This window comes from Podarcis bocagei, assembly GCF_964188305.1.
Source record: "Podarcis bocagei genome assembly, chromosome: 1".
Lineage (NCBI taxonomy): Eukaryota > Metazoa > Chordata > Lepidosauria > Squamata > Lacertidae > Podarcis > Podarcis bocagei.
In genome coordinates, this window is record NC_138125.1 from 110,128,982 (window position 1) to 110,156,504 (window position 27,523).

The 27,523-nt window shown below is 43.2% G+C and overlaps 1 protein-coding gene across 3 annotated transcripts in view; it reads right to left on the bottom strand.

The window, feature by feature from the left end:
* The window catches only part of LOC308589590 (lymphocyte antigen 75-like), a 73,186-nt gene extending 58,557 nt beyond the window's left edge, over positions 1-14,629 (bottom strand). For all 3 annotated transcript variants that reach the window (XR_014009397.1, XR_014009398.1, XM_081198788.1), the window contains exons 1-2: positions 14,388-14,629; positions 6,842-7,213 (exon numbers count right to left, since the gene is read on the bottom strand). Coding sequence is in view for 1 of the 3 variants with exons in the window: in XM_081198788.1 (XP_081054914.1) it covers positions 6,842-7,213; positions 14,388-14,508 (493 nt within the window). In the remaining 2 variants the exon portion in view is untranslated. The remainder of the gene's footprint in view (positions 1-6,841; positions 7,214-14,387) is intronic.
* Positions 14,630-27,523: the final 12,894 nt, after the last annotated feature.

Below are 27,523 nucleotides of genomic sequence, written 5' to 3' on the forward strand. Positions count from 1 at the left end.
CACTGTTGGAGTCATTCAGAAGTAAAGATTATTGGCACATGCAAGCTATTATTTACAGGTATATATGTGACACAGTTGCAGTATATCTTAATATAATGCTGTAGGAAAATGCTTAACATTTCAGCCATATGCACTTCATGCAATAACAATTCATTATTATTATTATTTTCTCAATTAAACAAAATGGTTTTTTGTGTTGTTTTCACCGTACTTTATGTGAGGGCATAAATATGGATATATAAAACAAATTAATATGATAAGATCCGTAGAAGCCAAAAATCACTCAACAGTGAACTCTTGAAATTAAAAATGTCTCATGGCCCAAACCTATGGTCCCATACTGAGCAGCTTTCGGGGCATGGGTGTAGTCCAGGAGGTGGTGGTGGGGCAATTGCCCCCTCTAAATCAAGTAAATAAAAATATTTAACTAACTGACCAATTGCATTGGAGATAACTCGGTTCTCCCCCACCTCAACATAAAGCCTGCCTCCCGTAAAATAAATCCTGGGTACGCCCATGTTTGGGGTTCAGTGCTTTGGGAAAGGCATAACTAGTGCATCTCAAACAGCAAAGCTATTCCTGGGATATGTCAGTTCAGCACCAGCTACACTGATACACCTCGCTCCTGATGGTGTGCTGCAGTATGCAGCCTCCCAACCAACATTTGGGGTTGCTAGCATTAATGGAATGTTGCCACAATCCCACAGAAGACACTTATAACAGCAAATACTCATGAGCGCCTCCTTAGTAAGGATCTGCCCTGCTTGCTGGGAAAAAGGAGTAGATTTAACTGTGTTAGTAGTGCAAGTCACTCTCAAAACACTTTTTTTTTAAAAAAAGTGAGAATAAGCCTCAAGGCAGAGACCAATACTGTTTCTAGGGCTTCACAATTCACACGACCTTCTTCCCTGTAGCAGTTTCATCTACTTATTGACATATCAAGCTTTCAACCTCATCAAGGTAATAACTAATGCATTCTTTCGCAACTACTGGAAATTCTGAGAGATGGCTGGCAACAGAGCTGCAGTTCTTGCATGCCATTCATGCATGTCTCAATTTTTATAATTTGCCTTAGGGCAGAACAATCCTGTCCCTGCCCAGGGAGTCATTAAAGAACTATTGCATCTCTGCCAGCTTCTGCAGATCAGGGAAGAAGGAGGGGGCGGTGTTAGGAGTTATTTTGTGCTCCCCTCAGAGTCCAGGCCCCTCTCTGGGAGCTGGCCTGGCATAGGATCCAATGGATCCTGTAGCCCCTGCCCCCAAATGGTCCATTTTCATGCCTCCACTGGCTACCACCTGCTCAGGTGAGGGCTAGGCCTACATCACAGCAAAACCCTCAACAGCAGGACTCCAAACCACTGGCAGAAAGGGGTTCATCCTCTATCCTAACCCACCTATTGAGCTATCAATATTGAGGAGGATAGGGAAGGATTTCAATCTTAGTTTCTTCTCAGGTTTTTTTTGTAAAATACTCACGGCAATATTGGTAGTAGGAAGCATTCAATCAAACAAACAATGTATGAATTTGAAAAGTGAAACAGAAAATATGTCTTGCCAGGAGTAGGAAAGTAATAACTGAAAAAGCATGGACACCTGCAGGAATTCCCCCCACCCTAGATTCTGGCAAAGTATACATACAAAATACATAAACATAAATCTAAAGGCAGAAAACAAGCATTTTGTATTCAGGAGAAAGACATTTTCTTGACTTTTGAACTGCTTTGCTGCTCTGGAAGGGAGCAACTGAAATAGTCTTTAGCTTTGTTGTGATCCAAGAGGGAGGGAGTATGTACATGTTTGACTGAAAACCCAAACCAGTCAATGACAAAATAATCAGATGAGTAAGAGGTGCTAGTAACTTCTCAGGTTTGTTTGAGGATTATTATTTTTTGAAATGTGTACAGGGGGCTGTGGAGTTGACCACAGCAGTGGCACGTAGGAATGTATGGGTGATTAACTTTCCCTTCAAGTTGCTTTTTGCAGCAAAATCCACCAGTCTCAAGGGTCCTTTATTCTCCCATGGGTGAGAAAAAATAATACAGTGGTACCTCAGGTTACATATGCTTCAGGTTACAGACTCCACTAACCCAGAAATATTACCTCGGGTTAAGAACTTTGCTTCAGGATGACAACAGAAATCGTGCTCCGGTTGCGCAGTGGCAGCAGGAGGCCCCATTAGCTAAAGTGGTGCTTCAGGTTAAGAACAGTTTCAGGTTAAGAACGGACCTCCGGAACGAATTAAGTACTTAACCCGAGGTACCACTGTAATCACACCCTCTCCTCATAATGGCTGCTAGTATGGACTTCAGTCCCAGTTTCCCTTTCAAAAAACCAACACCTCAGGAGACTTGACTGCAGGGTTGTTGCCTCCCTATCCCACTCAAACACTTCTGGGATACTTTATGGGTCCGTCATAAATTCTTTCAACAGGTCAACACTCTCTCAGCAAAATAGCCCCACACCTAGCAATGTGAATACAATAACAATGGGGCTTTATCTGCGCTTGCATCATGGAGCAACTTTTAAATGTTTACAAAGCGGGTGTGCTTACGTCACATTTTTCAATAATAAAGTAAGACCTGAACTATCGACTCTTGCCTTTACTGCTACCTGTTGTGTTTTGATAGGCACACTACTGCCTAACCAGGGCCTAAGCACTAAACTCCTGGATTTCTGAACTGTTTTCCATGGGCAGCAACCTCAACTCAACCAGGAGAACTAAAAACTAGCTTTAAAAATGAAACTGAAAACTCTGTCTCCAGGCAGTGACCGTGTCACTCTATATGGCTAGCTCTGCTTTCCTAAATGTCAACTGCACCTATGACTTCATTTATTGGCTAAAGACCCTGAAAGGCAGTATAAGGGTTATTTCTCACAAAACCAGCAGGCAGAATAATGCCTGCACATTTTGCCTCATATCTTGAGATCTACAAGACCTAGAGACTTGCTTTTATTTTTTATTAATGACCATAGGGGTTCTACAGCTCAAATAGGGGACTTTGCCCCCACTTCAGAAACCAATGCCTCAAAGTCAGTGGAGCCGATAAGGAAAAACAGTCAAGTGGACTGGAAGTGATAGGCAACTCAGAAGGAGTGCAAAACTAGCCAGCCTACCTATGTTACCTGCTTCAACTGGCAAAGCTGGTCTTGACTGCTTTGTAGGAAAAAAGGCTACTATTGTACGACAACTATGCATTTCTACTCCGGTTTAACCTAACAAATTTGCAGATTCTTACTCACTGCAATCAAAGTGGATCTTTAAGGTCTGCCTGAAATTGTCACCTGTTTCGCTGCAATTAGTGTGGCTCAAACTATGGTAGATGCAAACACCCCAAAATTGTCTGGTGGCTGCAGCCTCTGCCAACTCTATAGATGTGGTAGCCCTTTCAAACTCAGTAGGAATTATTATATATAGTAATATATAAAGCACCTATGGTTTTTTTCTATGCACTGTACTGAGGGAGTGAACACCACAGTATGTATCGATTGCCTTATAAGCTATTTGACAAAACCAAAAATGAAAAAAGAATTGGAAGGGGAGGGGGAAGGGGAGGGGGAGGGGGAGGGGGAGGGAGGGGAAAGCAGATCCAAGCATTAATGCTTCATAGTTACATAAACACAGAAAGAAAACTATGCCTAGAAATTGCAGTGCAGCACACTGTAAAGCACATTTGAAGCAGATTTCACATTCCCACCACCCCTCAAAGTATTCTGGGCACTGTCGTTTACCCCTCACAACATTATAATTCCCAACACCTTTAATAAACTACAGTACCCAGAAATCTTTGAGTGGGAAAATGTGTTTTGAATGTGCTTTAAAGGTATAGTGTGCATCCAAACCAAGTTTCTCCCCAGCAACAGGGAAAGACAAAATTACCTGCCTTGAGGTAAATTTTCACTTGCTTGGGCACGTCAGAACATTTTCCTCAACGAGAACCACAAATTCACAGAGTTTGGGTTTGTAAACTAGGGGTGCGTACTATGCAGCCAATTAGAAAACACAGGTTGAAATACACTGACAATCCTCACAACACACACACACACACACACACACACACACACACACACAGTTTCCTGGGCACTTAAGTGGGGGTTGAGGCAGCAACCGTGTGTCCAGGGCATAAAGCCTAATCATTATGGCACCATTTGCAAGTTCTCCCACTTCTCACTGTTACCCTTTATACTGCATACATTGTTCATTTTTCTCTAGTGTTTGAGCTGTATTCAGCACACACTGGTTTTCTCATCATGTTAGTGTGTGACCGCCCCTGCTTAAATTCTCTTCATAATAATAATGTTACTGTTAGCGGTAAATCCAGCCATGGACTTATGTCACCCAGAGTCTTGAGGGCCAAACTGCTCAGCGCAGCACTTAAATTTCATTTAAATGATGCATATTGTTATGATTTTAACTGTAGGCCATATTGAGGATTTTTATAGTGGAAACACATAGGAATTTGTTTTAAAGCAAACAGAATAAAATTAAATATGGGATATCTTTATAGCTTACAACTTGAAAATATGTTTTTTATTCCTTATGAGTAAAACTTGATATATTTTTTAAACAACAACTCGATTAAACTTGGGAGGACTACAAGGGTCTAGGTAAAACGGTCCTGGGAGCCAGATCGGGCCTACCGGCAAAGCAGCTGGCTGCAAAACGAGATTATTCACATTATTATTTGTAGATCATCTTCATTAACTAGGCTAAACCACATGTGTTCTCACTACTCGTCATTCTAGTTTTACAGCATAGTGTTTCACATTTTGTTTGAACTAAACATGGTCCATAATAATAATAATAATAATAATAATAATAATAATAATAAACAGCTAGTAGTTGAAAAATGAAGGTATGCCTGTTGTTTTAGTTTTCTTTCTCCCATGCCATTTCTGGCATGCTTGAGGATCTGTTAACTGTGGGCAGGATTTACCTAACCACCCATCTGCACAAACCTTGCACAAGGACTTCTGCTTGCTCAACAGGACTCTTCACTCACACACACCCACTCCTAGAAATTGGCCTTGGGGGTGCAGGAACCATCAGAAAAGCACGAGGGCGGAGGAAAGGAGGTATAGCTGGCAAGCTGCAATGCTTGCACATCAGAATAGATTGTAATAGCATGACTAAATATTTCCAGTCTGCATTTTTTACAGCATCTGTATGTGTCTACACAGAAGTAAAGCCTGCCGAGTTCAGTGAGACTTTCTCCCAGGTAAAGGAATATATGGTTACAGCCTTCATTAGATTCTTATTTAAAAGGGCTATTATCCCTGGGACCTTCTACCAAAAGCAAGTCCCATAATAGTGGTGCAGAGCAGTGTGTTACATTTAGACCTGGGAAACTTGAGTTGAAAACCCAGCTCAGCCATGCACAATGTTGTGTAAGTCATTAATACGAAATCTGCTATTTCCTAATCTGTAAAACTGATGCGACCTAAGATTAGGGTTCAGAGTTTCATAGGTACAAAAAGATTTGGCCAATTGGTTAAATAATCTATTATTTTTAAAGCATTCATGTTCTGATATCATAATAACTATAATCATCTACAAATACAATACTCAGGCCAGCTTTTTTTAAAAAAAATGTTAGATAACCCTTACTGTAAAACAAAGGGACGCAGGTGGTGCTGTGGGTTAAACCACAGAGCCTAGGACTTGCCGATCAGAAGGTTGGCAGTTTGAATCCCCGCGACTGGGTGAGCTCCCGTTGCTCGGTCCCTGCTCCTGCCAACCTAGCAGTTCGACAGCACATCAAAGTGCAAGTAGATAAACGGTGTTTCCGTGCGCTGCTCTAGTTTGCCAGAAGCAGCTTAGTCATGCTGGCCACATGACCCAGAAGCTGTACGCCGGCTCCCTCGGCCAATAAAGTGAGATACCGTATTTTTCGCCCTATAGGACGCACCGTCCCATAAGGCACACCTAGGTTTTTTTTTGGGGGGGGGAAATAAAGGGGGAAAATTATTTCCCCACCCAGGTGCGGGGCTGGGGTGGGGGAATTCGAGCTTCCCCCGACCCCAACCCCCAAACAGGCAGCTCTCTGCAAGCCGTGGGAGCCCAGCGCTGGCTCCCGCTGCTTGCTGAGAGGTCCGCGAAGCCTGGACGCGCTGAGCTCAGCGCGGGCAGGCTTCAGCATGCAGGCAACTCTCCGCAAGCAGCGGGAGCCCAGCGCCGGGCTCCCGCTGCTTGCGGAGAGGTGCGCGAAGCCTGCATTCGCCCCATAGGACGCACACACATTTCCCCTTCATTTTTGGAGGGGAAAAAGTGCGTCCTATACGGCAAAAAATACGGTAAGCGCCGCAACCCCAGAGTCGGCCACGACTGGACCTAATGGTCAGGGCTCCCTTTACCTTTACTGTAAAACAATACTGAGTTTGAGCCAGATTAAGTTTTCTTTAATCTCATTAAAATCAATGAAGTTTACATTAGTCATGCCTATCCTAAACTCACTTAATGGGGAGTAAGTCCCAACTGAACTCAAAGGGGCTTACTTCTCAATATACAAGTACAGGATTGCACTGCCAGTCAGAACTTAAACTGGACCTGATCCATTAACTTTAGAAAAGACTGCAATTAATCACTTTATCACACTTTTATTCTGCCATTCCAAGGAGCTCAGGGAGGTGTACTAGTCATTAGTACCTAATGAGCTTCCATGCGTTTGTGAAGATTTGGATCCGATATTTCCTAAGTCTGTAAACATTAGACAGAACCACTGTTGACTGTCTACTCTTTAACTCTTTTCAAAATCAGCATTTACCTACGTATTTACTTAACTGAAACTCGTGTGCAAACCTCTCCTTTCTCCAGATAAAAACAAATGAGAAGGAAAATACATACTGCGATAAGGGAGTTTGCAAATAGTATCACTGGAATTGCTTCTTCTCCAGGTATCAGAAGAGTTTATGCTTGCTGTCACAATTCCATTCTGTAAAGTCAGCTTGTTCTCAGATGCAGATGATATTGAGGAATCGTCACAGCGCCACCACAGTGAAAGATCTGAGTCACAATCCACCACTTTCAAGGGATTCTGGGATTTGGTAGTTTCTAGTCCAAGGCACTTTTGGGACCCCAAGTTAAAAAGGCGATGCTGGGAGACCCATGTCCATAAGGTCTCTTCTGCTCCTTGGCAGTCTCCTGTTGTTATCTGCTGGTTTTTAACTTGGATGCACTTGTTGGTTTTTTCATGGCGGATGGTGAAGACATTGTTATCTGCGTTAGAAAAGAGGCATATGCTTTGGTGAGTTTTTTTCCTGTGATTTGCAGTGGGGAAACAATACTATACTGGAGGTACATTAAGAAAATGCTTCCTGGAAAGTACTACCACCAACTAAATGTGTGATTCTAAACATGTACGGTAATTCCCAATACAGAAAGTTGCTGCTCTGTAAATTTACTGCTATGTAAAATGTACTCCAACTATAAATTTGTTAAGCCTGATCAAGGCTGAACTGATCAGGGTAACTCATCAAATAAATGGGCAAAGGGAATTGATAAGGTTTGTTTGTTGGTTGGTTTGGTGTGTGTGTAATTCTAGGTTTATTAGAATCAAATGTATTGTTTAGAAACAATAGGAATGTGTTCATTAGAACTTTTATTATTATTTTTTTTAAAGTCTTATCTATAACTTATAAAAGTGGAAAACTTTTTAATTTGGCATGAAGTGGTAAGTTACCCAAGTTCTGTAAACCAGGGGTCCTAGAGCTTAAATCATTTATCACACCTTAGGGACAATAGAACACAGCTCACTTTTACCTGGAACAAGGAACCCGTGGCATCCAGATATTGCTGGAATACAGCTCCCATTAGGCCCAAGTGGCATAAGCAATGGACTAGGATGGTGGAAGTTGGAGTCCAATATCATCTTGATGGCCACAGGTTCCTCTTTTCTGACCTTGACTTTTATCAGTCTCTAGATACGACGTTTCCCAAACCTGGGTCTCCAGCTGTTTTTGGACTACAATTCCCATTATCCCTGACCACTGGCCCTGCTAGCTAGGGATGATGGGAAACCCTGCTTTAACTTTTTTGAAGTCCAAAGTAGTTGCAACTCGTGAAATTTATCCCAGATAGCCCTAGGCACCTTGACTGAAATGGAAGTAAATTCTGTGATGAGCAAATCTTATATAAAAGCACAAGCTAAATTGTGTGGTTTTTGTCTAATTTACACTAGAGCAAACAATCCCAGGGGACAGCCATGTATGGAGATGGTTAAACCTCCTTTGTCCTGTAGGAAAATGTGTGTTTGTTACATCCTGTATGTGTGTGTGTGTGTGTGTGTGTGTGTGTGTCTATTAAATTACTGGTACTTTTTTTTTTTAAAAAAAGATCATAGTGTCGAAGTAGTAATTGCTCTGTTAAATAAAGCTATGGAAAATAGCAAGTTAACTGGGACATAAAATATTTATTCAGAATTCATTAGCCTGAATGCTGGAATTTTATATACAAAAGCTTCTAGCTGGAGAGAAGTATGTTTGTGCACTCACAGCCCACTCAGGGCCTATTCCTTGGAGTCATGCCTCCAGCAATTTGCTGGAAGAAAACAATTGTGCTGTGTTTTATGCCTTCAGCTGAAATGCGCTATGCAAGTTCTATTTCATTTCTAAAATGTCACCCAGTGCTGGAGCAGGCTGCTGAATACTCAAGAAAATAAACAAACAATACCCCACCCAACCCCTCATGGATAATTCTGTGGAAAAGGGGAGGGGGGCAGCATAAGAACAGTCAGTATTCAATCTCTTAACTTGGCATTAAGACATGAGCACAGGAATAATAAATCGGCCTGGTGTTCAGTCTTATTGGGAGTGCAATATTCTCTTTATTTGATTTGATTTATAGTTTGCAGCCTTTGGAGTGTGTGTGTGTTCTGTAGTTAGACAATATAACAATAAAGTCTTAGTACTGTAGTTCCTAATTTGCAACTGATTATGGCATTGATTTTTAATAAACTTTCCATAACTTTTGTTTTTTAAACAGCCAGAAATTAACTAAAACCTTATCGCTGACATGGTGTATAGTATAATAGCTTGCTTCATTAAATAAAGGGGTAGTCAGATTTAAGAGCTGCCATCTTATTCTAAAATGTCACTTATGAAAAACAAAAGAATAGCACCAGAAGATATATTTTATGTAGTACACTATTTCCTCTGGCACACAATAATCTCTTTACTCTTCATGTTTCCTGCTGAGACTCAAGCTTACTTGATCATCAGAAATCTACCCATGTGATTTGAATCTCAAGAGGAATCCACTCCTAGCTATAATCACCCCTCATCCAGCATTAGAAGTGAGCACATCGATCCCATGAGGTTCAATCCTGTCACATAAGTATTTATTGTTTATCATCTCCGCAGGCTCAGCAAGCTAATCCACACCGCAACACCATTTTAAACCACACACCACTCACAAAATGTAAATGCTAAACAACCAAGTTTCTAAATAGATAAAGAAGAGGATCAAGAAAGGCTGAGTTCACCATCTTTTACATAAGCAGTATTTCTCCTGCAGCTGAAGAAAACCCAGTAACCAGAGAGGAACTAATTCAGAGTGTGATGCTGATGGCGCCAAGGTTGCAGGTTCGATTCCTGTGTATTTTCCGGCATTGCAGTGGGTTGGACTGGATCAGGCTTCCTCAAACTCGGCCCTCCAGATGTTTTGAGACTACAATTCCCATCATCCCTGACCACTGCTCCTGCTAGCTAGGGAATCATCGGGCCGAGTTTGAGGAAGCCTGGACTAGATGATCCTCAGGGTCTCTTCCAACACTACAATTCTATGATTCTCCTACACGTCCAACCACAAGGGGTTTCCTATGATTAACAATGTCTGCTAAGGTAGCTGGAAAGTGCCTCCATCTTAAAATGTTTTGAAGTTCTCATGATTTTCTGCAGACAGATATAGGACAGCCTGAGTTGTTTATGTGACAGCAGTTAAAACTAACCCCACTTAACAGAGTTGCAAGGAAAATGTTAAGACACACAAAGGATTTTTTTTAAAGAGTAAACTACATATGAAAGCAAACATCACATCTTGGAATATAAATGATGGAGCATTATGAGAGTCCTTCCAATGGTGCAAGCAATGATAAGAAAATAATTATTGTAAAAGGTAATGAGAATAGTAGGCATGGGATACTGAATCGGACCATTGGTCCATTGAGCTCTGTACTCTCTGCACTGACTGGCAGTGGATCTTCAGTGTTTCAGACAGGGGGGCATTACCATTGCTACCTGGAGATGCAGACTGATGCATTTAACTAAGCTAAAGCAAATGTTACAGATACAATGCCTAAATTCACAGAAAAGTTAAACCCAGAAAGGCAACAAGTCATTTGCAGATGGGACTGCAACACCTTGAGAGGCAGAAGCAGAATAAACTATTCAACATAAGATAAATTATTATGCATGTGTAATTTGTACAAGTTGATGTATAAACATGGACTCCTCTTTTGTGTGCAGAATTTATGTTACCTTGGAAAAGCTAGCGAACACACAACCACAAGGACAGCAACAGCAGTTAAGTCATGCCAACAAAGAATAGACTGCCTATAATCAGAGACAGCATGCTTCTGATCACTGGCTGTGTGGAGAAAACATCATGGGGTGTCTCTTTCTGTCACGTCCCACTTGCAAGCTTTTCTGGTTACTGAAGAACTGTGAGGTTTCAGCCTGAAGTCCCCACGTAAACCTCAGCCACGAACATCCTCACTCAGCCTTCTGCAATATGGAAATAATAGAACACGGGTCTATTCTACAGGGCTGTTGCAGCTGTGCTAATGAATCAGAGGAGATGCTATGTGATTCTAATGTATCAGCATCACCTGGCTGGCCACTGAGTAGAACTCTGGGGTGCTGCAAATGCTATATACAGTGGTACCTTTGGTTACAGACGTTACAAATGCTTCAGGTTACAGACTCCGCTAACCCAGAAATAGTACCTCGGGTTAAGAACTTTGCCTCAGGATGAGAACAGAAATTGTGCGGCGCCTGTGCACCAGCAGCGGGAGGCCCCCATTAGTGGTACCTCACGTTAAGAACAGTTTCAGGTTAAGAACGGACCTCCAGAACGAATTAAGTTCTTAACCCGAGGTACCACTGTATATGCGCCAGTCTCTCACACTTGTTTCCCTCCTTTTCAAGGTCAGAGAAGAGTCTCACCCACAGTTGCCCAGCACTGTGCTGTGTAATGCACCTGGCTGCTATAGCAGCCTTGTTGCCAGCCTTGAGCCAGGAGTCACCTGAGGACTGTATTTCCAGCAGCAGTGGGACCGGTCTGCGCTCTGACAGCGCCATCAGCACAGGGTAGATGAGAACGAGAGCAAAGCAAGCATGTTATTATCCACACACACACACACACACACACACACACACACACACCCTGCCCTGCATCTACACCTGAGTGCCACTTCCCTTAATTCCATGGGGAAATGCCTGTCATAGATATAGGTTCTTCAAACATGAGAATTGTAAGATATGTATCTTAAGATGGGCAAACTCCTCTGCAAAAGCGGAAATCAGCTCCAGCAATCACAAATATTGTCTATAGGCAATATTTATTTAGTTATAACTTAGAGCCTTACGTTCCTAAGACCTAAGTATACAGAGACATCACATCACCTCTTTGTAGTGCAATAGCTGTCAACATTGCAGCTTTACTCCCTTTGTTCTCTTCTTTCTCTTACATCTCTTCCTTTACTACTAGTTCCTTTACTTCCTTCCTGTTCTATCAGACAAAACCAGTAACTTCTGTCTAGAAGAAAAAACAGCCAAAAGTCTTGTCATATCAGGATGCAAGCTAAAAGGAGTTATAGAAAGGAAGCACACTGAAAAAAACTGAGGCAGTAAGTTCTTATTTACCCAGAGCGGTCATTGAAAAACAGCCTCAACAAGTATTTCTCACCCCTTAAGGGTGAGGTGCCTGAAAATTGCTAAAGATCCCCAGACCTCAATGTGTTGGAACCTATGGTAAATTGAAGAAACAATCCCTGCTATTATGCTATATTAAGGACTCTCGCATTGTAGCTTGAGCCAATTTAATGACTAGCTTGGCAAGTTTCTCCAAGTACTTTTGTACTTTACTTTTGCAGGCTTTTATTTAGTTATTTCATTAATTACGGAAATGTATATTCTTCCCTTTTCACAGTGTGGTCTCAAGTTGGGTTCTAACCATTATGCCTTGAATTATTTGCATGTATTCCATTAAAAAAATAAGTTTGACTGAAAGCTTTTGAGTGTTATTTGAATAAAACATTCAAACGCCATTAAGGCTGCAATCCTATACACACCGACCAGGAAGTCAATGGGGCTTACTTCTGAGTAGACATGCATAGGATTGCACTATAAGGAAGCTTTCCGTCTTCTTCAAACATTTACTTTAGCCATTGGGAGAAAAACTGGGATGTTTATACCGTATTGGCCTGAATACAAGCCTCACTTTCCCCCCAAATTCCAACTGTGAAAAGTGCGGCTTATATTCATGACCTTACAGGAGTAAACAGCGTCAGGAGCCCGGCAAAGCGGCGTCTGCCCTATGCGTAGTCCCCTGTCATCTCCTTCAAGGCTGGGAAGGGAGAGAACGTGGAAGGGGAAAACCACTGGCAACGCAGCGCAGCTCCCCCCCCCCCCAATGCAGCCAGAAGCAGTGAGGAAGGGAGCAGCTTATATTCGGGTATTTTTTCTTTTTTTTTTCTTTCCCCCCTCCAATTTTAAAGGTACGGCTTACATTCGAGTGCAGCTTATATTTGGGGCAATATGGTACATCAAGTAAAATTAACATGACATACTTTTTAAACTTCAAATCTCAAATTAGTTTAAGAAAACTGTCCAGTTCAAAAATTCTAGGAAATCCGTATCGCTGGTGCCAATACTACCAGTTTTCAAACTAAGTATGAGAACCAGGCATAGTGCCTGACTGGTCCAAGGATATCACATGAGCTAAATCAAGTTGCCTGAACAACTACCACTGCATAACAGGTAAAGATTAAACAGGTGCAGGTGCTATTTTTGCACCATGGAAATGCAGTGAAATGAAAAATTGTGCCCGCTAAACTTTTGCAACCTTCTTTTAAAGCAGACATTGCCAGAGGTGGAGGAAGTGCCTCATCTCCCTTAGGAGAATTTGCTCTGTTGCCTGGAGGGGAAAGAAACAATCAACCTTCCTCCTGACTGTAGTCACCGAGCTCCTCAAGGTAGTTCCAACCGGTTTGTGGAATTCCCCTTCACCCACCCACGAACTGTCCTTTCTTTACTGTGAACTGGGTGGCAATTGGAGTCAGGCCAACCTTTGAGCCCCTGAGTCATGCTGCGGAAGGATTCTATTACAGAGGCTCCCCGGAGCATATAAACAACTCCTGGAGAAAGAGCAAAAAGGGTGTGTGGGAAAGCCGTTGAAAAACGGAGGTGAAAAATGCACTTGGCAATCAGGACAACAGAAGAGGAAAAACGAAAGTCTTTCTTGCCCCGCCCACTCCAGCTTGCAGGATTAAAGCACCTTCTACCGCAGTAGCTGCTAGAGGAAATCGCCTCCACCCTATTGGTGGAAAGTAGGGCTCGAACTCCTACTGGCTCGGATCTCGAGAAGCTACGCTTCTTAGTTGACAGGATAAAGGGGCTCTGCAAACGCGCTCGCGTTTTATACCCGTACTTCCCGGGGTTCCAGGCCGGAGCCCTTGGACGAAATGTGCAGGTTGCCCAGCTAAAAATAAAACACGGATTTCTGTCTAGTCACGGTTCCTTTCAAACGTAGCTCTTTCTGTCCAACGCAGGAGAAAAGAAGACATCCGTCCTACGCATCTGGGAAGACAAATGTGCTTTCCCACCCCCCCACTCCCACCCCCGGGTACTTCGGCAGGGGAAACCCACCCACCCACCACAGGGGAAAACCCCACTCGGGGCATTTCGGTTACTTCAGAAAATGCGGAACAAGCGAGGCACACTTTCAGTTTCGCAAGGCTTCGCTTCGGCGGTGCTGTCAGGGCTGACGTCCAGGGCCCCCGCTCGGCGCAAGGAGCGGGAAGGGGGCGTCCCAATGCGGTGCAGAGCTGGCGCCCCCCCCCCATTTTGAAGTAACCGAAATAACACGCGCGCGCACATTAGCAGCTAAGGGGCCGCCCGCCCCCCTTTAGCAAAAAGCATCTGTTAAATCTATGGAATCTAACTGCGCCAAGGTGTGTCTCTTCCAAAAAAAACCCCCCACCCCTCTAAGAAACTTGCAGCGCGCCACAAGGAGGGGCTTCTCCCCAACAACCCTCGAGAACTTTGCGCGGGGATTTTTATTTTTTCCCCGCCTTGCGGGGTTGCGCCAACGTTGGCTGGCCCCAGGTTCCTCGGTCCCCAGACCGGGCGTAAAAGTGCGCGGCCAAGTTACCCGCCAGGCTGCGGTGCTTTACCTGGGGAGCAGCGCGCGCCGCAGCACAGCAAGGTGGCGAGCAGCAGGGGCGGCAGCAACAGCTGCAGCCCAGCTTCCCGGCAGGTGGTCGGCAGGAAATGCCGGCGCGCCCCCCTCCTCATCCTCCTCCCCGCAGCGGACGGCAAAGTTGCAGCGGCAAGTGCGTAGACGGGCGGGCGGGCGCGACCGCCGCTTTCCCCAGAGAAATGCTGCTGCTCCTCTTCTCCTCCTCCTCCTCTGGGCGCTTCCCAGGCGCTCGGTCCCCGTCGCCGCCGCAGCGCCAATGACAACGGAGCGCAACCTATTGGCGGACGTCCAGGCCAATCAGGGTTTTTTTTCGCCTTGCCCTGGTGTTAAGGCGCAAGTTGTTGCCAGGAGAAGATAGGCCGAGCAGTGCGCGCCGACGGCGAGGAGTTGCTATATAAGCGCTTGTATCTCTCTCTCTCACACCCACGCCTTCGCCTTAAAGGGGCCTACGGCTGTAGATAAGGCGACGTCCCGCGACGAGAAGTTAAGATACCGAAAGTGAACAAGCTGCAACAGAAGAGTATTGCTCTGCAAGAGAGATGAACCCCAATACGTAGGAGTTTTAACGGTTTAGCAGCGAGGTAATAGGGCTGACAGAATATAGATAGATAGATAGATAGATAGATAGATAGATAGATAGATAGATAGATAGATAGATTTATTGTCATTGTCCGTATATACACAGTATACACAACAACGAAAATCAAACACCCACCCAAAGACCGGATTCACATATACATTTGCACGTATCTCCGACACTCTCATTCTATTCAAACATAATCTATAAAAACATAAAATCCAGAATACTGTATAACATAACCTGTTAAGACATAACATAACCTAACACCTAAAGCATAACCTAAAACCTATCTCATTCCTTCCTGCTCTCTGCTTGCTAAACCTTGCAACTGGCCCTGAGATCATTATTTAATGCAATCAGAGCTCTTGGATAGAAGGTGCTGGGGTGCTTGAGGAAGGTGGTATATACTGTATAGAATCATAGAGTTGGAAGAGACCACAAGGGCCATCGAGTCCAACCCCCTGCCAAGCAGGAAACACCATCAGAGCACTCCTGACATATGGTTGTCAAGCCTCTGCTTAAAGACCTCCAAAGTAGGAGACTCCACCACACTCCTTGGCAGCAAATTCCACTGTCAAACAGCTCTTACTGTCAGGAAGTTCTTCCTAATGTTTAGGTGGAATCTTCTTTCTTGTAGTTTGGATCCATTGCTCCGTGTCCGTATATAAACAGTGTTTTTTTCTGGAGGGACGCAGGGATATGCACCCTAAACATTTTGTGAATCTTTGTACTTTTGTCCATTTACTGTATTTATTTTCCCCGATTTCAACTATAAAATGGTGATTTTCTTGAGTCAAAATGAGAGTACCCCTAAACATTTTTAAAGGAAAAAAGCACCGTGTGTGTATTTGCAAGGTTGAGGCTCCTAGGCTATCCTCCCGCAGAGCTGCAGTAACAGACCTGTTTCTTTATAATGGCAGTCACAGTCCCATTTTAAATAGTTATAGGGAGGAGACCCCCCCCCATCCCATTCCTTTATTCTGTAGGGTCACTTTTGTATTCTGGTTTAATGGCTCAAGCCTAACTGTATAATCAGAGGTAAGTGCTACTGAATTCAGTGGGGCTTGCTTCCAAGGAAGTGGAACCTAACTAGGATAATTTCAAAAATTAATTACAGAATTGCAGCGTGCACAGTTCAAGCTTGCCACCCTTTCCCCTATTTCAAGGGCAAGTTCAGTATTTCACAGCTGTGAAATTCCCCAGATTGACTCCAGCAACAGTTTAACAAACTCCCTCTAAAGGAGACAATTTCAATTTGTATCCATCTTTTGAAAGCAGGTCCAACAAAAGAAAATTACTTTCATTTTTCAAATATTTTGTTTCTTTTGAATGCAAAAGGCAACATTGGGATCAATATGTTTCTCTTTTTTAACTATCTGTCAAAAGACATTCCATTCACAGTCAATGAACTTCCCCAAAAATTTCTGACTCTGACACCCCGTTCCCAGGTTTGAGACGGTGGAAATTTATCTTTCTTTACTCTCTCTCCTGCAGGCTTAAACAATCTAAGATTCCCCCCCCCTCTTCTCCTGCTTCCAAGAGGGGTTTTGGTGGTTTAACTGAAGGAAATTTAGTCCTTTATATACGACTTTCCAGACTTTAGCTTGCAAAATTTTTGCTTCAATCTATTTACAAAAGCGGAAGGCGGACTTCCTGTTTAGAACCTTCCCGCTTCGGTGCCAAATTAAATTGTTTCGTAGTCCAATTTTCCGTTCTACTCACGGGTACTTGTTTAGAGTCCAATTGTCCACAGGAAAAAGTCAGCGCTCTCCAGCAACGGCTGTGCGGCTTCACTCCGTAAAAGTAGCGGTCGATTCAAAACACCGCCCCACTCACCCCACTTCGCTTCGGATCACCGAAAAAGGGTTTCCCTGCGAGTAGGGGAGGCGCTCTTGGTGTCAGCCGAATCCCACGTTCCCAGGCTTCTTCCGCCTGGGATTTTTGAGGGGTCTCCGCCTTCGCTGCAGCGGCAAGACCCGATTTTCGCGGAGCAGGTTCCTCTCGGTCAGAGGAACTCCGCCATTGCCGATGGCGCTAACCCAGAAGTCCCATCCTCACATTTGTAACACACCTTCCGGAAACTGAAATTCCTCACACACCCTCAGTGGTAATGTCAAAGTGGGCTATTATGGCTGACCTACCAATAGCGGTGACAGCATTCTGGTCTTTTTACTGTTTTAATGACCCCTAGCATAGGGTTTGCCTTTTCCATAGCTGCCACAAACTGACTCCACACTGGGTCAATATATTCAGTGAGCTATCCACTACAACCACAAAGCCTCGTTCCTGGTCAGTCACCACCAGTTTATATCCCATGAATCACTTTACACTTGCTTACACTGAGTTTCGTTTGCCATTTTATGGCACATTCACTCAGTTTGGAGAGTAAAGGCATTACCTAGGGGTACACCTCCTTCAGCACACCACTGTGGGACCTTCTGAGTAAACATGCATAGGATTGCATTAGAAGAAGAAGAAGAGTTTGGATTTGATATCCCGCCTTTCACTCCCCTTCAGGAGTCTCAAAGCGGCTAACATTCTCCTTTCCCTTCCTCCCCCACAACAAACACTCTGTGAGGTGAGTGGGGCTGAGAGACTTCACAGAAGTGTGACTGGCCCAAGGTCACCCAGCAGCTGCATGTGGAGGAGCGGAGACGCGAACCCGGTTCCCCAGATTACGAGACTACCGCTCTTAACCACTACACCACACTGGCTCGTGTGCTAAAATAGTATGGCTGCAACTGATTAACTTGTTCGATCAAAGATTAAACTTTCGAGCAATTTATAAAGATGCTCCTGATTTGCATCTTGCAAATGTGTGTGGGTGTGTACTTTTTTTTTGGGGGGGGGGAATAATATAAGTATATACTTAGATAAATGCCAGGTGACATGTGTTATTTTGGGGGAAAAGACTCTTTTACAGAGAAGGGCTTTGCTCTTCCAAGATGTAGCACATTCATTAATCATCTAAAAACAAAAAAGTGCAATATTTTACATGTCCACTCAGAAGTAAGGCTATATAACATTTACCAGCTTAAAATACAGCTAGGCCGTTCAATTTGGATCAAAGCTGGTTTTGGGGAAGTGCATCAAAACACAGTATTTCATAAGAAATTACAGGGTAGATACAGTCTATATATGGATTGTGGCTAATGCCTTGTGTACAACTGCTACCCAAAACAGTGGTGGGAGTACACTGGATGTATAGTAAACAGGACTGTGTACGTAGCTGCTATGTGTACACACTACTGCTTCTCAAACTCATGGATGGAGCGCACTGGATGCAAAGCCAAAAAGTGTGTACAAAGCCTAAATCGCATTGAACAGTGGAGCTTACTCCCAGGTAAATGGACATTGTACTGTACAGTGGTACCTCGGGTTACATACGCTTCAGGTTACAGCTCCACTAACCCAGAAATATTACCTCGGGTTAAGAACTTTGCTTCAGGATGAGAACAGATATTGTGCAGCAGTGGCGCAGCGGCAGCAGGAGGCCCCATTAGCTAAAGTGGTGCTTCAGGTTAAGAACAGACCTCCAGAACGAATTAAGTTCTTAACCTGAGGTACCACTGCATTGCCATTTTAAGTTTCTTTACCCACTTATCCGAGAGTAAACCTCATTGAACTCAGTGGGACTTCTGAATAGACATGTATATCATAGCACTTTAAAGCTATTGGTTTTTTCATGTTCATATTTGTATAGTACAGTGGTACTTCTGGATGCAACCTGCATCTGCGGGTCATGATTCGCCGCTTCTGCGCATGACGTCATTTTGACTGTCTGTGCATGTGTGAGTGGCGAAACCTGGAAGTAACACGCTCCGTTACTTCCGGGTTGCCACGGAGCGCAACTTGAAAATACTTATCCTGAAGCATATTTATCCCGAGGTATGACTTTATTAAGGGACGCGGGTGGCGCTGTGGGCTAAAGCCTCAGCGCCTAGGGCTTGCCGATCGAAAGGTCGGCGGTTCGAATCCCCGCGGCGGGGTGCGCTCCCGCTGCTCGGTCCCAGCGCCTGCCAACCTAGCAGTTCGAAAGCACCCTCGGGTGCAAGTAGATAAATAGGTACCGCTTACCAGCGGGAAGGTAAACGGCGTTCCGTGTGCTGCGCTGGCTCGCCAGATGCAGCTTTGTCACGCTGGCCACGTGACCCGGAAGTGTCTCCGGACAGCGCTGGCCCCCGGCCAATAGATGTGAGATGGGCGCACAAACCCCAGAGTCTGTCAAGACTGGCCCGTTCGGGCAGGGGTACCTTTACCTTTACCTTTACGACTTTATTAGTTGATTAATTTATTAAATGGATTGATTACTCATTTGATTGTTTTATCGATCAAACAATTAAATCAACCAAGATTTCTGTAATGGGTTGAAGCCCTAACTGGAAGCTGTGCACCTTAAGAGGCAAATCTAAACGTGCCAGGACTTTAGAATATGTTGGGTAATAATATTTTGGATAAAATGTCCCTTTTATGTCTCATGATTAGGGGTTGATAGCGAGACGGAAAAGAAGAACCCAGTCATTATATCTTTGTATCTAATAGGGCAAACATTCTCCTCTGTGTGGAGCTCATAATAAGATAAAGCCCTGGAAACAGCTAGTTGCAGTGCTGTAAAATTGAATTAGGAGGGACTGTGGAGCAGGCTTGTTTACAGCATGCAAGGGATAATATTAAATATCTCTGCGAGGAACTAGATGACCATTTCCTAGGAAAACAGAGCTGTAATGAACAACTGTTGTTGAACAGCAGGGCAAACAAACTGAATGTAATTAGCAACTCATATATGTGATATATAGAGCGATACGCAACATCATTCCAGCAGATGCAACAGGGCTTTCTATTACTTACCTCCTGCAGCCCCATAGAACTTTTCCTGTGGATTCTTGGAATATACAGCTGACTGCAACATACTAGATCTTCTGGTTTGACTGTGGCTTCTTAAATGCACTTTGGAGTAAAACATACCATCCACACTGTTGACATGAGCCAACAGTGTGACGCGGCAGCTAAAAAAGCCAATGCAATTCTGGGCTGCATCAATAGGAGTAGATCAATAGGAGTATAGCATCTAGATCAAGGGAAGTAATAGTGCCACTGTATTCTGCTCTGGTCAGACCTCACCTGGAGTACTGTGTCCAGTTCTGGGCACCACAGTTCAAGAAGGACACTGACAAACTGGAAGGTGTCCAGAGGAGGGCAACCAAAATGGTCAAAGGCCTGGAAACGATGCCTTATGAGGAACGGCTAAGGGAGCTGGGCATGTTTAGCCTGGAGAAGAGGAGGTTAAGGGGTGATATGATAGCCATGTTCAAATATATAAAAGGATGTCACATAGAGGAGGGAGAAAGGTTGTTTTCTGCTGCTCCAGAGAAGCGGACACGGAGCAATGGATCCAAACTACAAGAAAGAAGATTCCACCTAAACATTAGGAAGAACTTCCTGACAGTAAGAGCTGTTCGACAGTGGAATTTGCTGCCAAGGAGTGTGGTGGAGTCTCCTACTTTGGAGGTCTTTAAGCAGAGGCTTGACAACCATATGTCAGGAGTGCTCTGATGGTGTTTCCTGCTTGGCAGGGGGTTGGACTCGATGGCCCTTGTGGTCTCTTCCAACTCTATGATTCTATGATTCTATGATTCTAAACAGGTTCAATTTCCCTATATATACTATTGCAAAAGCCTGTCATTAGGGCTTAATTAGCAAACGTGGAAGTACTGGTGCTAAAGCTGGTCATTTTCTCTTAAGCGGAAGCCCTGCTGCATAATTCAATATATGCAAAACCTGGTTGTGGTTACGCAGTGGGGGGACTGGGTCCCCTTTACATGCTCAGGGTAACTCTTTTTGTTTTTACTTTTCAAGCTCTAAAGTTGATGCTTGGCACCGAAAATTAGGTTGCTTGGGTGAGCCCTGGCTCACATTAAGCCTTGTCTTTTACCTCTGTGTTCTGCTTGGCCTCATTTAACCTCAGTTCATCAGTGTCAACAGTATTATTAAAGCTCACTGTAGCATTGGTATGGTTTACAGTATGTCTCATCAAATCAAAGAAGGAAAGAGAACCATTTTTGTATTACTGAGATGACTTAGATGTAATTGCTCCAGTCCATCATCCCTAATTGCTGTTGTCAGACGCTACAGAGGAGCACAACAGGGGTAAGGAGGGAGAACTTATGCCTGAAGAAAGGAAAGGATGAAAATGAGATGACATTCAAAATTTCAAGCATGAGCGTGCAAGGAACTCGGGAATAAAGGAGACACTCTCTCTTTGGGAGTGATTGTGGGGAGTTTCTGCAACATTTTCCAGCAAGTCTTAACCTTACTAAGATATATATACACACACAGAGGGAGACTTTTTTTCTTATGACATTCAGTTCAGTTTTATTTATTTGCGCTATTGGACGTGAGCAAAAATAAAATAAGATATGGAATTTAATCTAGCATCTACTAAATTCATAAAAACAAACTGGGCAAAATGCCATTATTCATTTTACAAGCAATCAACTCCTATTCGGATACTGTGCAAAAAAAATAAATTATGTGATTTCCTAGAGACCATTAAATTACAGAACACAAAAACCAATCTCAAATTTATTCATTTGCTTAAAACACTGTGTTTATTTAAATTACTGCTGCTATGTGGTTCGCATGAACAGATATCTCTCTTTTGCAGCTAATGACACAGTTGGTAGAAAATAAATAAATAAATAAGCAAATTCCAGTAATAATTTAATTTAAAATGCATTCTTGATTTTCCATGGAATTCTATTTTGATTTTTTGATAATAATAATATTTATTTATTTATTTATTTATACCCCACCCATCTGACTGGGGTATAAAACCTACAGATAAGAAAATACATGTCCACCAATACAACAAGATACATAGTCACCTCTCTTTTCTTGTTTTAACGTTCATTTTAATCCCTGGAAAACATATCAAGAAAATTAGGCTTTCCAGATTATCTGTAATTTGCATATAATTTTGAACATAAGTGATATGTGAAGTTTTGAAAGGGCAATTCAAAATTTTATTTCCGCAAAAGTAAAACAATAAAACTTCACAGCTGAAGGACAGGACTACATTTTTCCTATTCCCTCTGTTTTAAACGAGGCAGACAGTGCTGAAAAGAACTCAACCATTTATTGTAGCTTATTATTATACCTGTTTCACAATTACATTCTCTCTCTCTCTCTCCCACACCCACACCCACCCCATATACTCACAGACACACAGAGCTAAACAAATCAGAGCCTGCATCTTTAGAGACTAAATGTCCTCACCCTCTTGAATTTCATCAAGGCTTTCTGAAACAAAGGCTTTAAACAAATGATTTCATCTGCAGGGAGGCTCTTGAGAAGAGGCACCCTTGTGTATGCAATGCTACAACCAGGCTTTGCTATTTGCCCTTGGACATGCATTTTGTTGCTGCTGCAGTGAAGAGTTTTTATGGGAATGGTCAGGACCTTTGCACAAACACACAGAAAACCTTTTAATAAGAATTAATAGAAGCTAACTGTATAATCCTGATTTGCTTGCACAAAGTTTACAGTGATGTTAGATTATATCCAGTCTTTATTGAGCATACATGTTCTTCTTAATCATTCATTCCAACCCATACTTTTCAATTAATTTCCATGTCATCTTCCAAAATGCAAAAGATCTGGCCTATTAAAGGTGCCTGGTTTATGTGTTTTACTGGTTTTTATGTTATGCCCAGTGTGGCAGAAATAGTCACACTGTCCTAAATCCACCACTGTTGCCGAGTGGAGCAAGCAGGGGAAGGAACCCCTGTCCCCAGTGTAAATATATCTATATTCATATCTATACTTTTAGTACCAAGTACTCACATTCTCCCATTTGAGGTTTCTGGCAATGGCATCTTAACATTTCATTTATCTGCCTTGTCGTGCTGGTTGATGATATCTCAGCGGCCTTTGATACAATCGACCATAACATCCTTCTGGACCGTCTAGAGGGGCTGGGAGCTGGGGGCACTGTCATACAGTGGTTCCGCTTCTTCCTCCTGGGCTGTGTCCAGAAAGTGGTGGTGGGGGATGTGTGTTCAGACCCCTGGGCCCTCACTTGTGGGGTGCCTCAGGGTTCCGTCCTCCCCCCATGCTTTTTAACATCTATATGAAGCCCTGGGAGAGATCATAAGGGGGTTTGGACTGGGTGTCCATCAATATGCAGATGATACCCAGCTCTACCTCTTTTAAATCAGAACCAGTGAAGGTGGTGAAGGTCCTGTGCGAGTGCCTGGAGGCAGTTGGAGGATAGATGGTGGCTAATGGATTGTGGTTGAATCCTGACAAGACAGAAGTACTGTTCTTGGGGGGGCAGGCTGGTGTGGAGGACTCCCTGGTCCTGAATGGGGTAATTGTGCTCCTGAAGGACGAGGTGTGCAGCCTGGGAGTCATTTTGGACTCACAGCTGTCCATGGAGGCACAGGTCAATTCTGTATCCAGGACAGCTGTCTACCAGCTCCATCTGGTATGCAGGCTGAGACCCTACCTGCCCGCAGACTGTCTCGCCAGAGTAGTGCATGCTCTAGTTATCTCCCACTTGGACTACTGCAATGTGCTCTATGTGGGCTACCTTTGAAGGTGACCTTGAAACTACAACAAATCCAGAATGCGGCAGCTAGACTGGTGACTGGGGGCAGCCACCGAGAACAAATAACACTAATCTCGAAAGACCTACATTGGCTCCCAGTACGTTTCTGAGCACAATTCAAAGTGTTGGTGTTGACCTTTAAAGCCCTAAACGGCCTCAGCCCAGTATACCTGAAGGAACGTCTCCACCCCCATCATTCTGCCCGGACGCTGAGGTCCAGCGCCGAGGGCCTTCTGGCGGTTCCCTTACTGCGAGAAGCAAAGCTACAGGGATCCAGGCAGAGGGCTTTCTCGGTAGTGGCGCCCGCCCTGTGGAACACCCTCTCATCAGATGTCAAAGAGATAAACAACTACCTGACATTTCGAAGACATTTGAAGGCAGCCTGTTCAGGGAAGTTTTTAATGTGTGATATTTTAGAGTATTTTTAATCTTTGTTGGAAGCCACCCAGAGTTGCTGGGGAACAAAATAATAATAATAATAATAATAATAATAATAATAATAATAATAATAATATCTTTAATTGTTCTTTTAGTATGCAGTTTTTCCTATGAACATTTGTTTCTATATACTCAGTCGCATGTTTAACTCAACCATGATTATGAAGACCTGAAGCTTTGCCATCAACGCTGCACAAGGATGGGATGCAATGCCTTTCGTGTATTGAAACTGTTATGGAAATTATGACTAATTATTACTATTGAACAAACCTGTGATGTGACTGTGGAAATAGGCAGGCATTTCTAACCTATGTGTTTAAGAAATTCATGTTCCATCACATGTCAGTGTTGTGGAGGCTTCAGCTTGGTAGTGTGTTTGATGCTCAGTCAAGCATGACAGCATCAAGCCATTCGAAATGAAGAGCAGGAAAAAACATCATTGAAATCTATACGTGAAGCGACGCTGATTACAGAATGCATCTTTTCTTTAGTTCACGAAGTCAGCATTTGTGGGGGACTCTCATCGCATCTGAAGCTCAACGAAGTACCATAACATTCTAGTTTTCTGAATCTCAGTTCTGTTAGAATCTCCCAGCTTTAACCTATGAAGAATTATCAGGTTCCCAGCTAGGAGAATAAAAGGAAGAAAACGTATTGACTTTTGCCTTGGGGTACTGGTTTTGTGTGTACCAATTGACAACTGCTGGGCACTTAAACTTCTGTTCTACAAATCAAAGCATCCCGTAACTAGAATTTTAATAACCATAGTCTTCTGGAATAAATATGAAGAAAAATAAAATTACACTTAGCCTTTCATCATCATCATCATCATCATCATCATCATCATCATCATCAAAACCAGTGCTATATTATGAAAATCATGGGTCCCGTACAAGGCAGCAGAGAGGGCCCTCATTAATTGGTAAATTTTCAGGGGGCCAATAGTACACTGCTCCAGTGCTATATTATAAAAACCAAGGGCTCCAGGAGAGTGGTTTATTTTTTTAGTCTATTTGGTCTGCAAACAATAAGTAGACAACTACTTCATTTTCGGCCAACTGTTAAGCACATATTTAGACCAGTCAAAGTAGCCTCCGATGTAGTCTGTTGTCATTACCCAATAAAACATTTGCATTTCTATTCTGTCTTTAATAGAAATTAAGCTTTACTGAAAGCCCGGGACTCCACTTTTAATAAAAGTACATGAAGTTTTGAAGGTTTCATTCCCTAATAAGTCTTCTGCCTCTGTTCAACCACCCAGCTGAACACAGTGCCAGTAACTGCACTTTTTGCAACACAACATGTGAGCAAAATATCAACAGGTCAGTACACTGAAGGGCTGAATATAATCCAAGCAGTTTGCCCCACCACTTTGGGGTGGAAAATACTCCAAACCTGCCCACCAAAAGTCAATGCAAAAAGGAGATAACATGGGCTGAAAATGCGTAACACATAACTCCTTATACCTTGCAGCATAAAGTGCCCCAAACTGGCAAAACATATAATAAAAGTAAAATATTCAAAGAAGCCTGAAAGAGAGATGATGAAATCTTGTAAAGTGTAGTATAGTGTAGCAGTCTTTATTTTTCAAATGAAACAACTTGCATACAAATACATCATTGGTACAAGTCTGACATAAAAATGGTTTTGGCAGGCATCTCAGTAAAAAGAGAAGATGCTACTGTGCAATTTGGGTGAGAGCAAGGGGAAGAGAAGATTTGTTGTTCAAGAGGAAATGCTTAGCTTTACAATGCTTTCTAAAACCCTCAGTTTTGCACGTAGACAAAAAACATTAAAAGAGGAAATGCTTAGCTTTACAATGCTTTCTAAAACCCTCAGTTTTGCACGTAGACAAAAAGCATTAAAAGAGCTCTGCTAGATCAGGCTAAAGTCCCATCTAGTCCAGCATCCTGTTCTCACAGTTGCCAGAAGCCCATAAGTTGGATGTGTGACATAAAAGGTAAAGGGACCCCTGACCGTTAGGTCCAGTCGTGACTAACTGGGGCTGCGGCGCTCATCTCGTTTTATTGGCCGAGGGAGCCGGCGTACAGCTTCCGGGTCATGTGGCCAGCATGACTAAGCCACTTCTGGCGAACCAGAGCAGCACACGGAAACGTCGTTTACCTTCCCGACGGAGTGGTACCTATTTATCTACTTACACTTTGACGTGCTTTCGAACTGCTAGGTTGGCAGGAGCAGGGACCAAGCAACAGGAGCTCACCCCATTGCGGGAATTCGAACTGCCGACCTCCCGATCAGCAAGCCCTAGGCTCTGTGGTTTAGACCACAGCGCCACCCATGTCCCATGTGTGACATAATTAATACTTATTATACAGAGGCATACTGCCTCTAGCAGTGGAAGCGGCATCCTCCATGAATTTGTCTAATCTGCATTTGAAGCCATCTACATGGATAGCCTTCAGTACATCTTGGAGAGAATTCCATAGTTAAAGTACTTCTTCACATAACTCATAGTTATCTTCTCTGCCCTTAAACTTCCAACGGCCTTTGCGATTTGTGTACAATACAAACATGTATAAACAACTAAGCTGGTGAAATCACCAACCTCAATTAAAATTTAAGAACTATACAATTTAAAACTCAATGCATTGTTGTGGCCCTTATTTTAGTTGGGGTTTCTAAAGAATTTTGCAGTTTTTGCTGTCGGGCTTGTTTTGATTTCTAGTGCGAAAAGTCACATAATAATCAGCTGGACACTCTGACTGGAACAATAATAATGGAATGACGAGCAAGACAAAAGCACATCAACCAGTTTCAGCTCTGCTGCCTCCGCATGAAGACTTCTTTAGCTTCATTAGATGGTCCCAAGTTCTAGTATTATGAGAAAGGCTTATCCACTTTCCCCATACCACTCAAAGTTATATATGTCTATCATGAGCCCCGCCTTACTCACTTTCTTCCTCCAAAGAGCCCCAAAAGACCACTTAGTAGATGCTAAAGAAGTCTTTGCCAACCTGGTGCTCTACAGATATTTTAGACTTCAACTCCCATCAGCCCTAGCCAAGGTTTGTAGTCCCAACCATCTGTATTTATAGTCCAAAACATATGGAAGGCTGTGCGAACAGAGATTGAAGATCTGGGCATGCATGTAACACTCTTGTGAGCTTTAATTAATACTTTTTAAATGAAGTCATCCAGCTGTGAATACACACTTTATAACAACATCTGCTTCCTTGTGAAAACACTGAATGACACATATCTGTGGGTCCTATTTGATGTCACTGTGTCCTGAGATTTTAGCATTTGTGAAACTGACTTATGTGTAATCAATGTGGTCTTGAAATGATTCCTTCTCCTGCCAAACACATTAGTCAGTCTCCCCACAAAGGAAGTGGTAGTCAAGCAACATGCTTTAGAAGCAGCTTATCCAATATTTACCATACTTCTTATCTGATGAAATAGCCACACTTAAGTTGACCAGAAGAACAGCTTGGTCTGCAGTGTTTTCTTTCTTTTTCTTTCC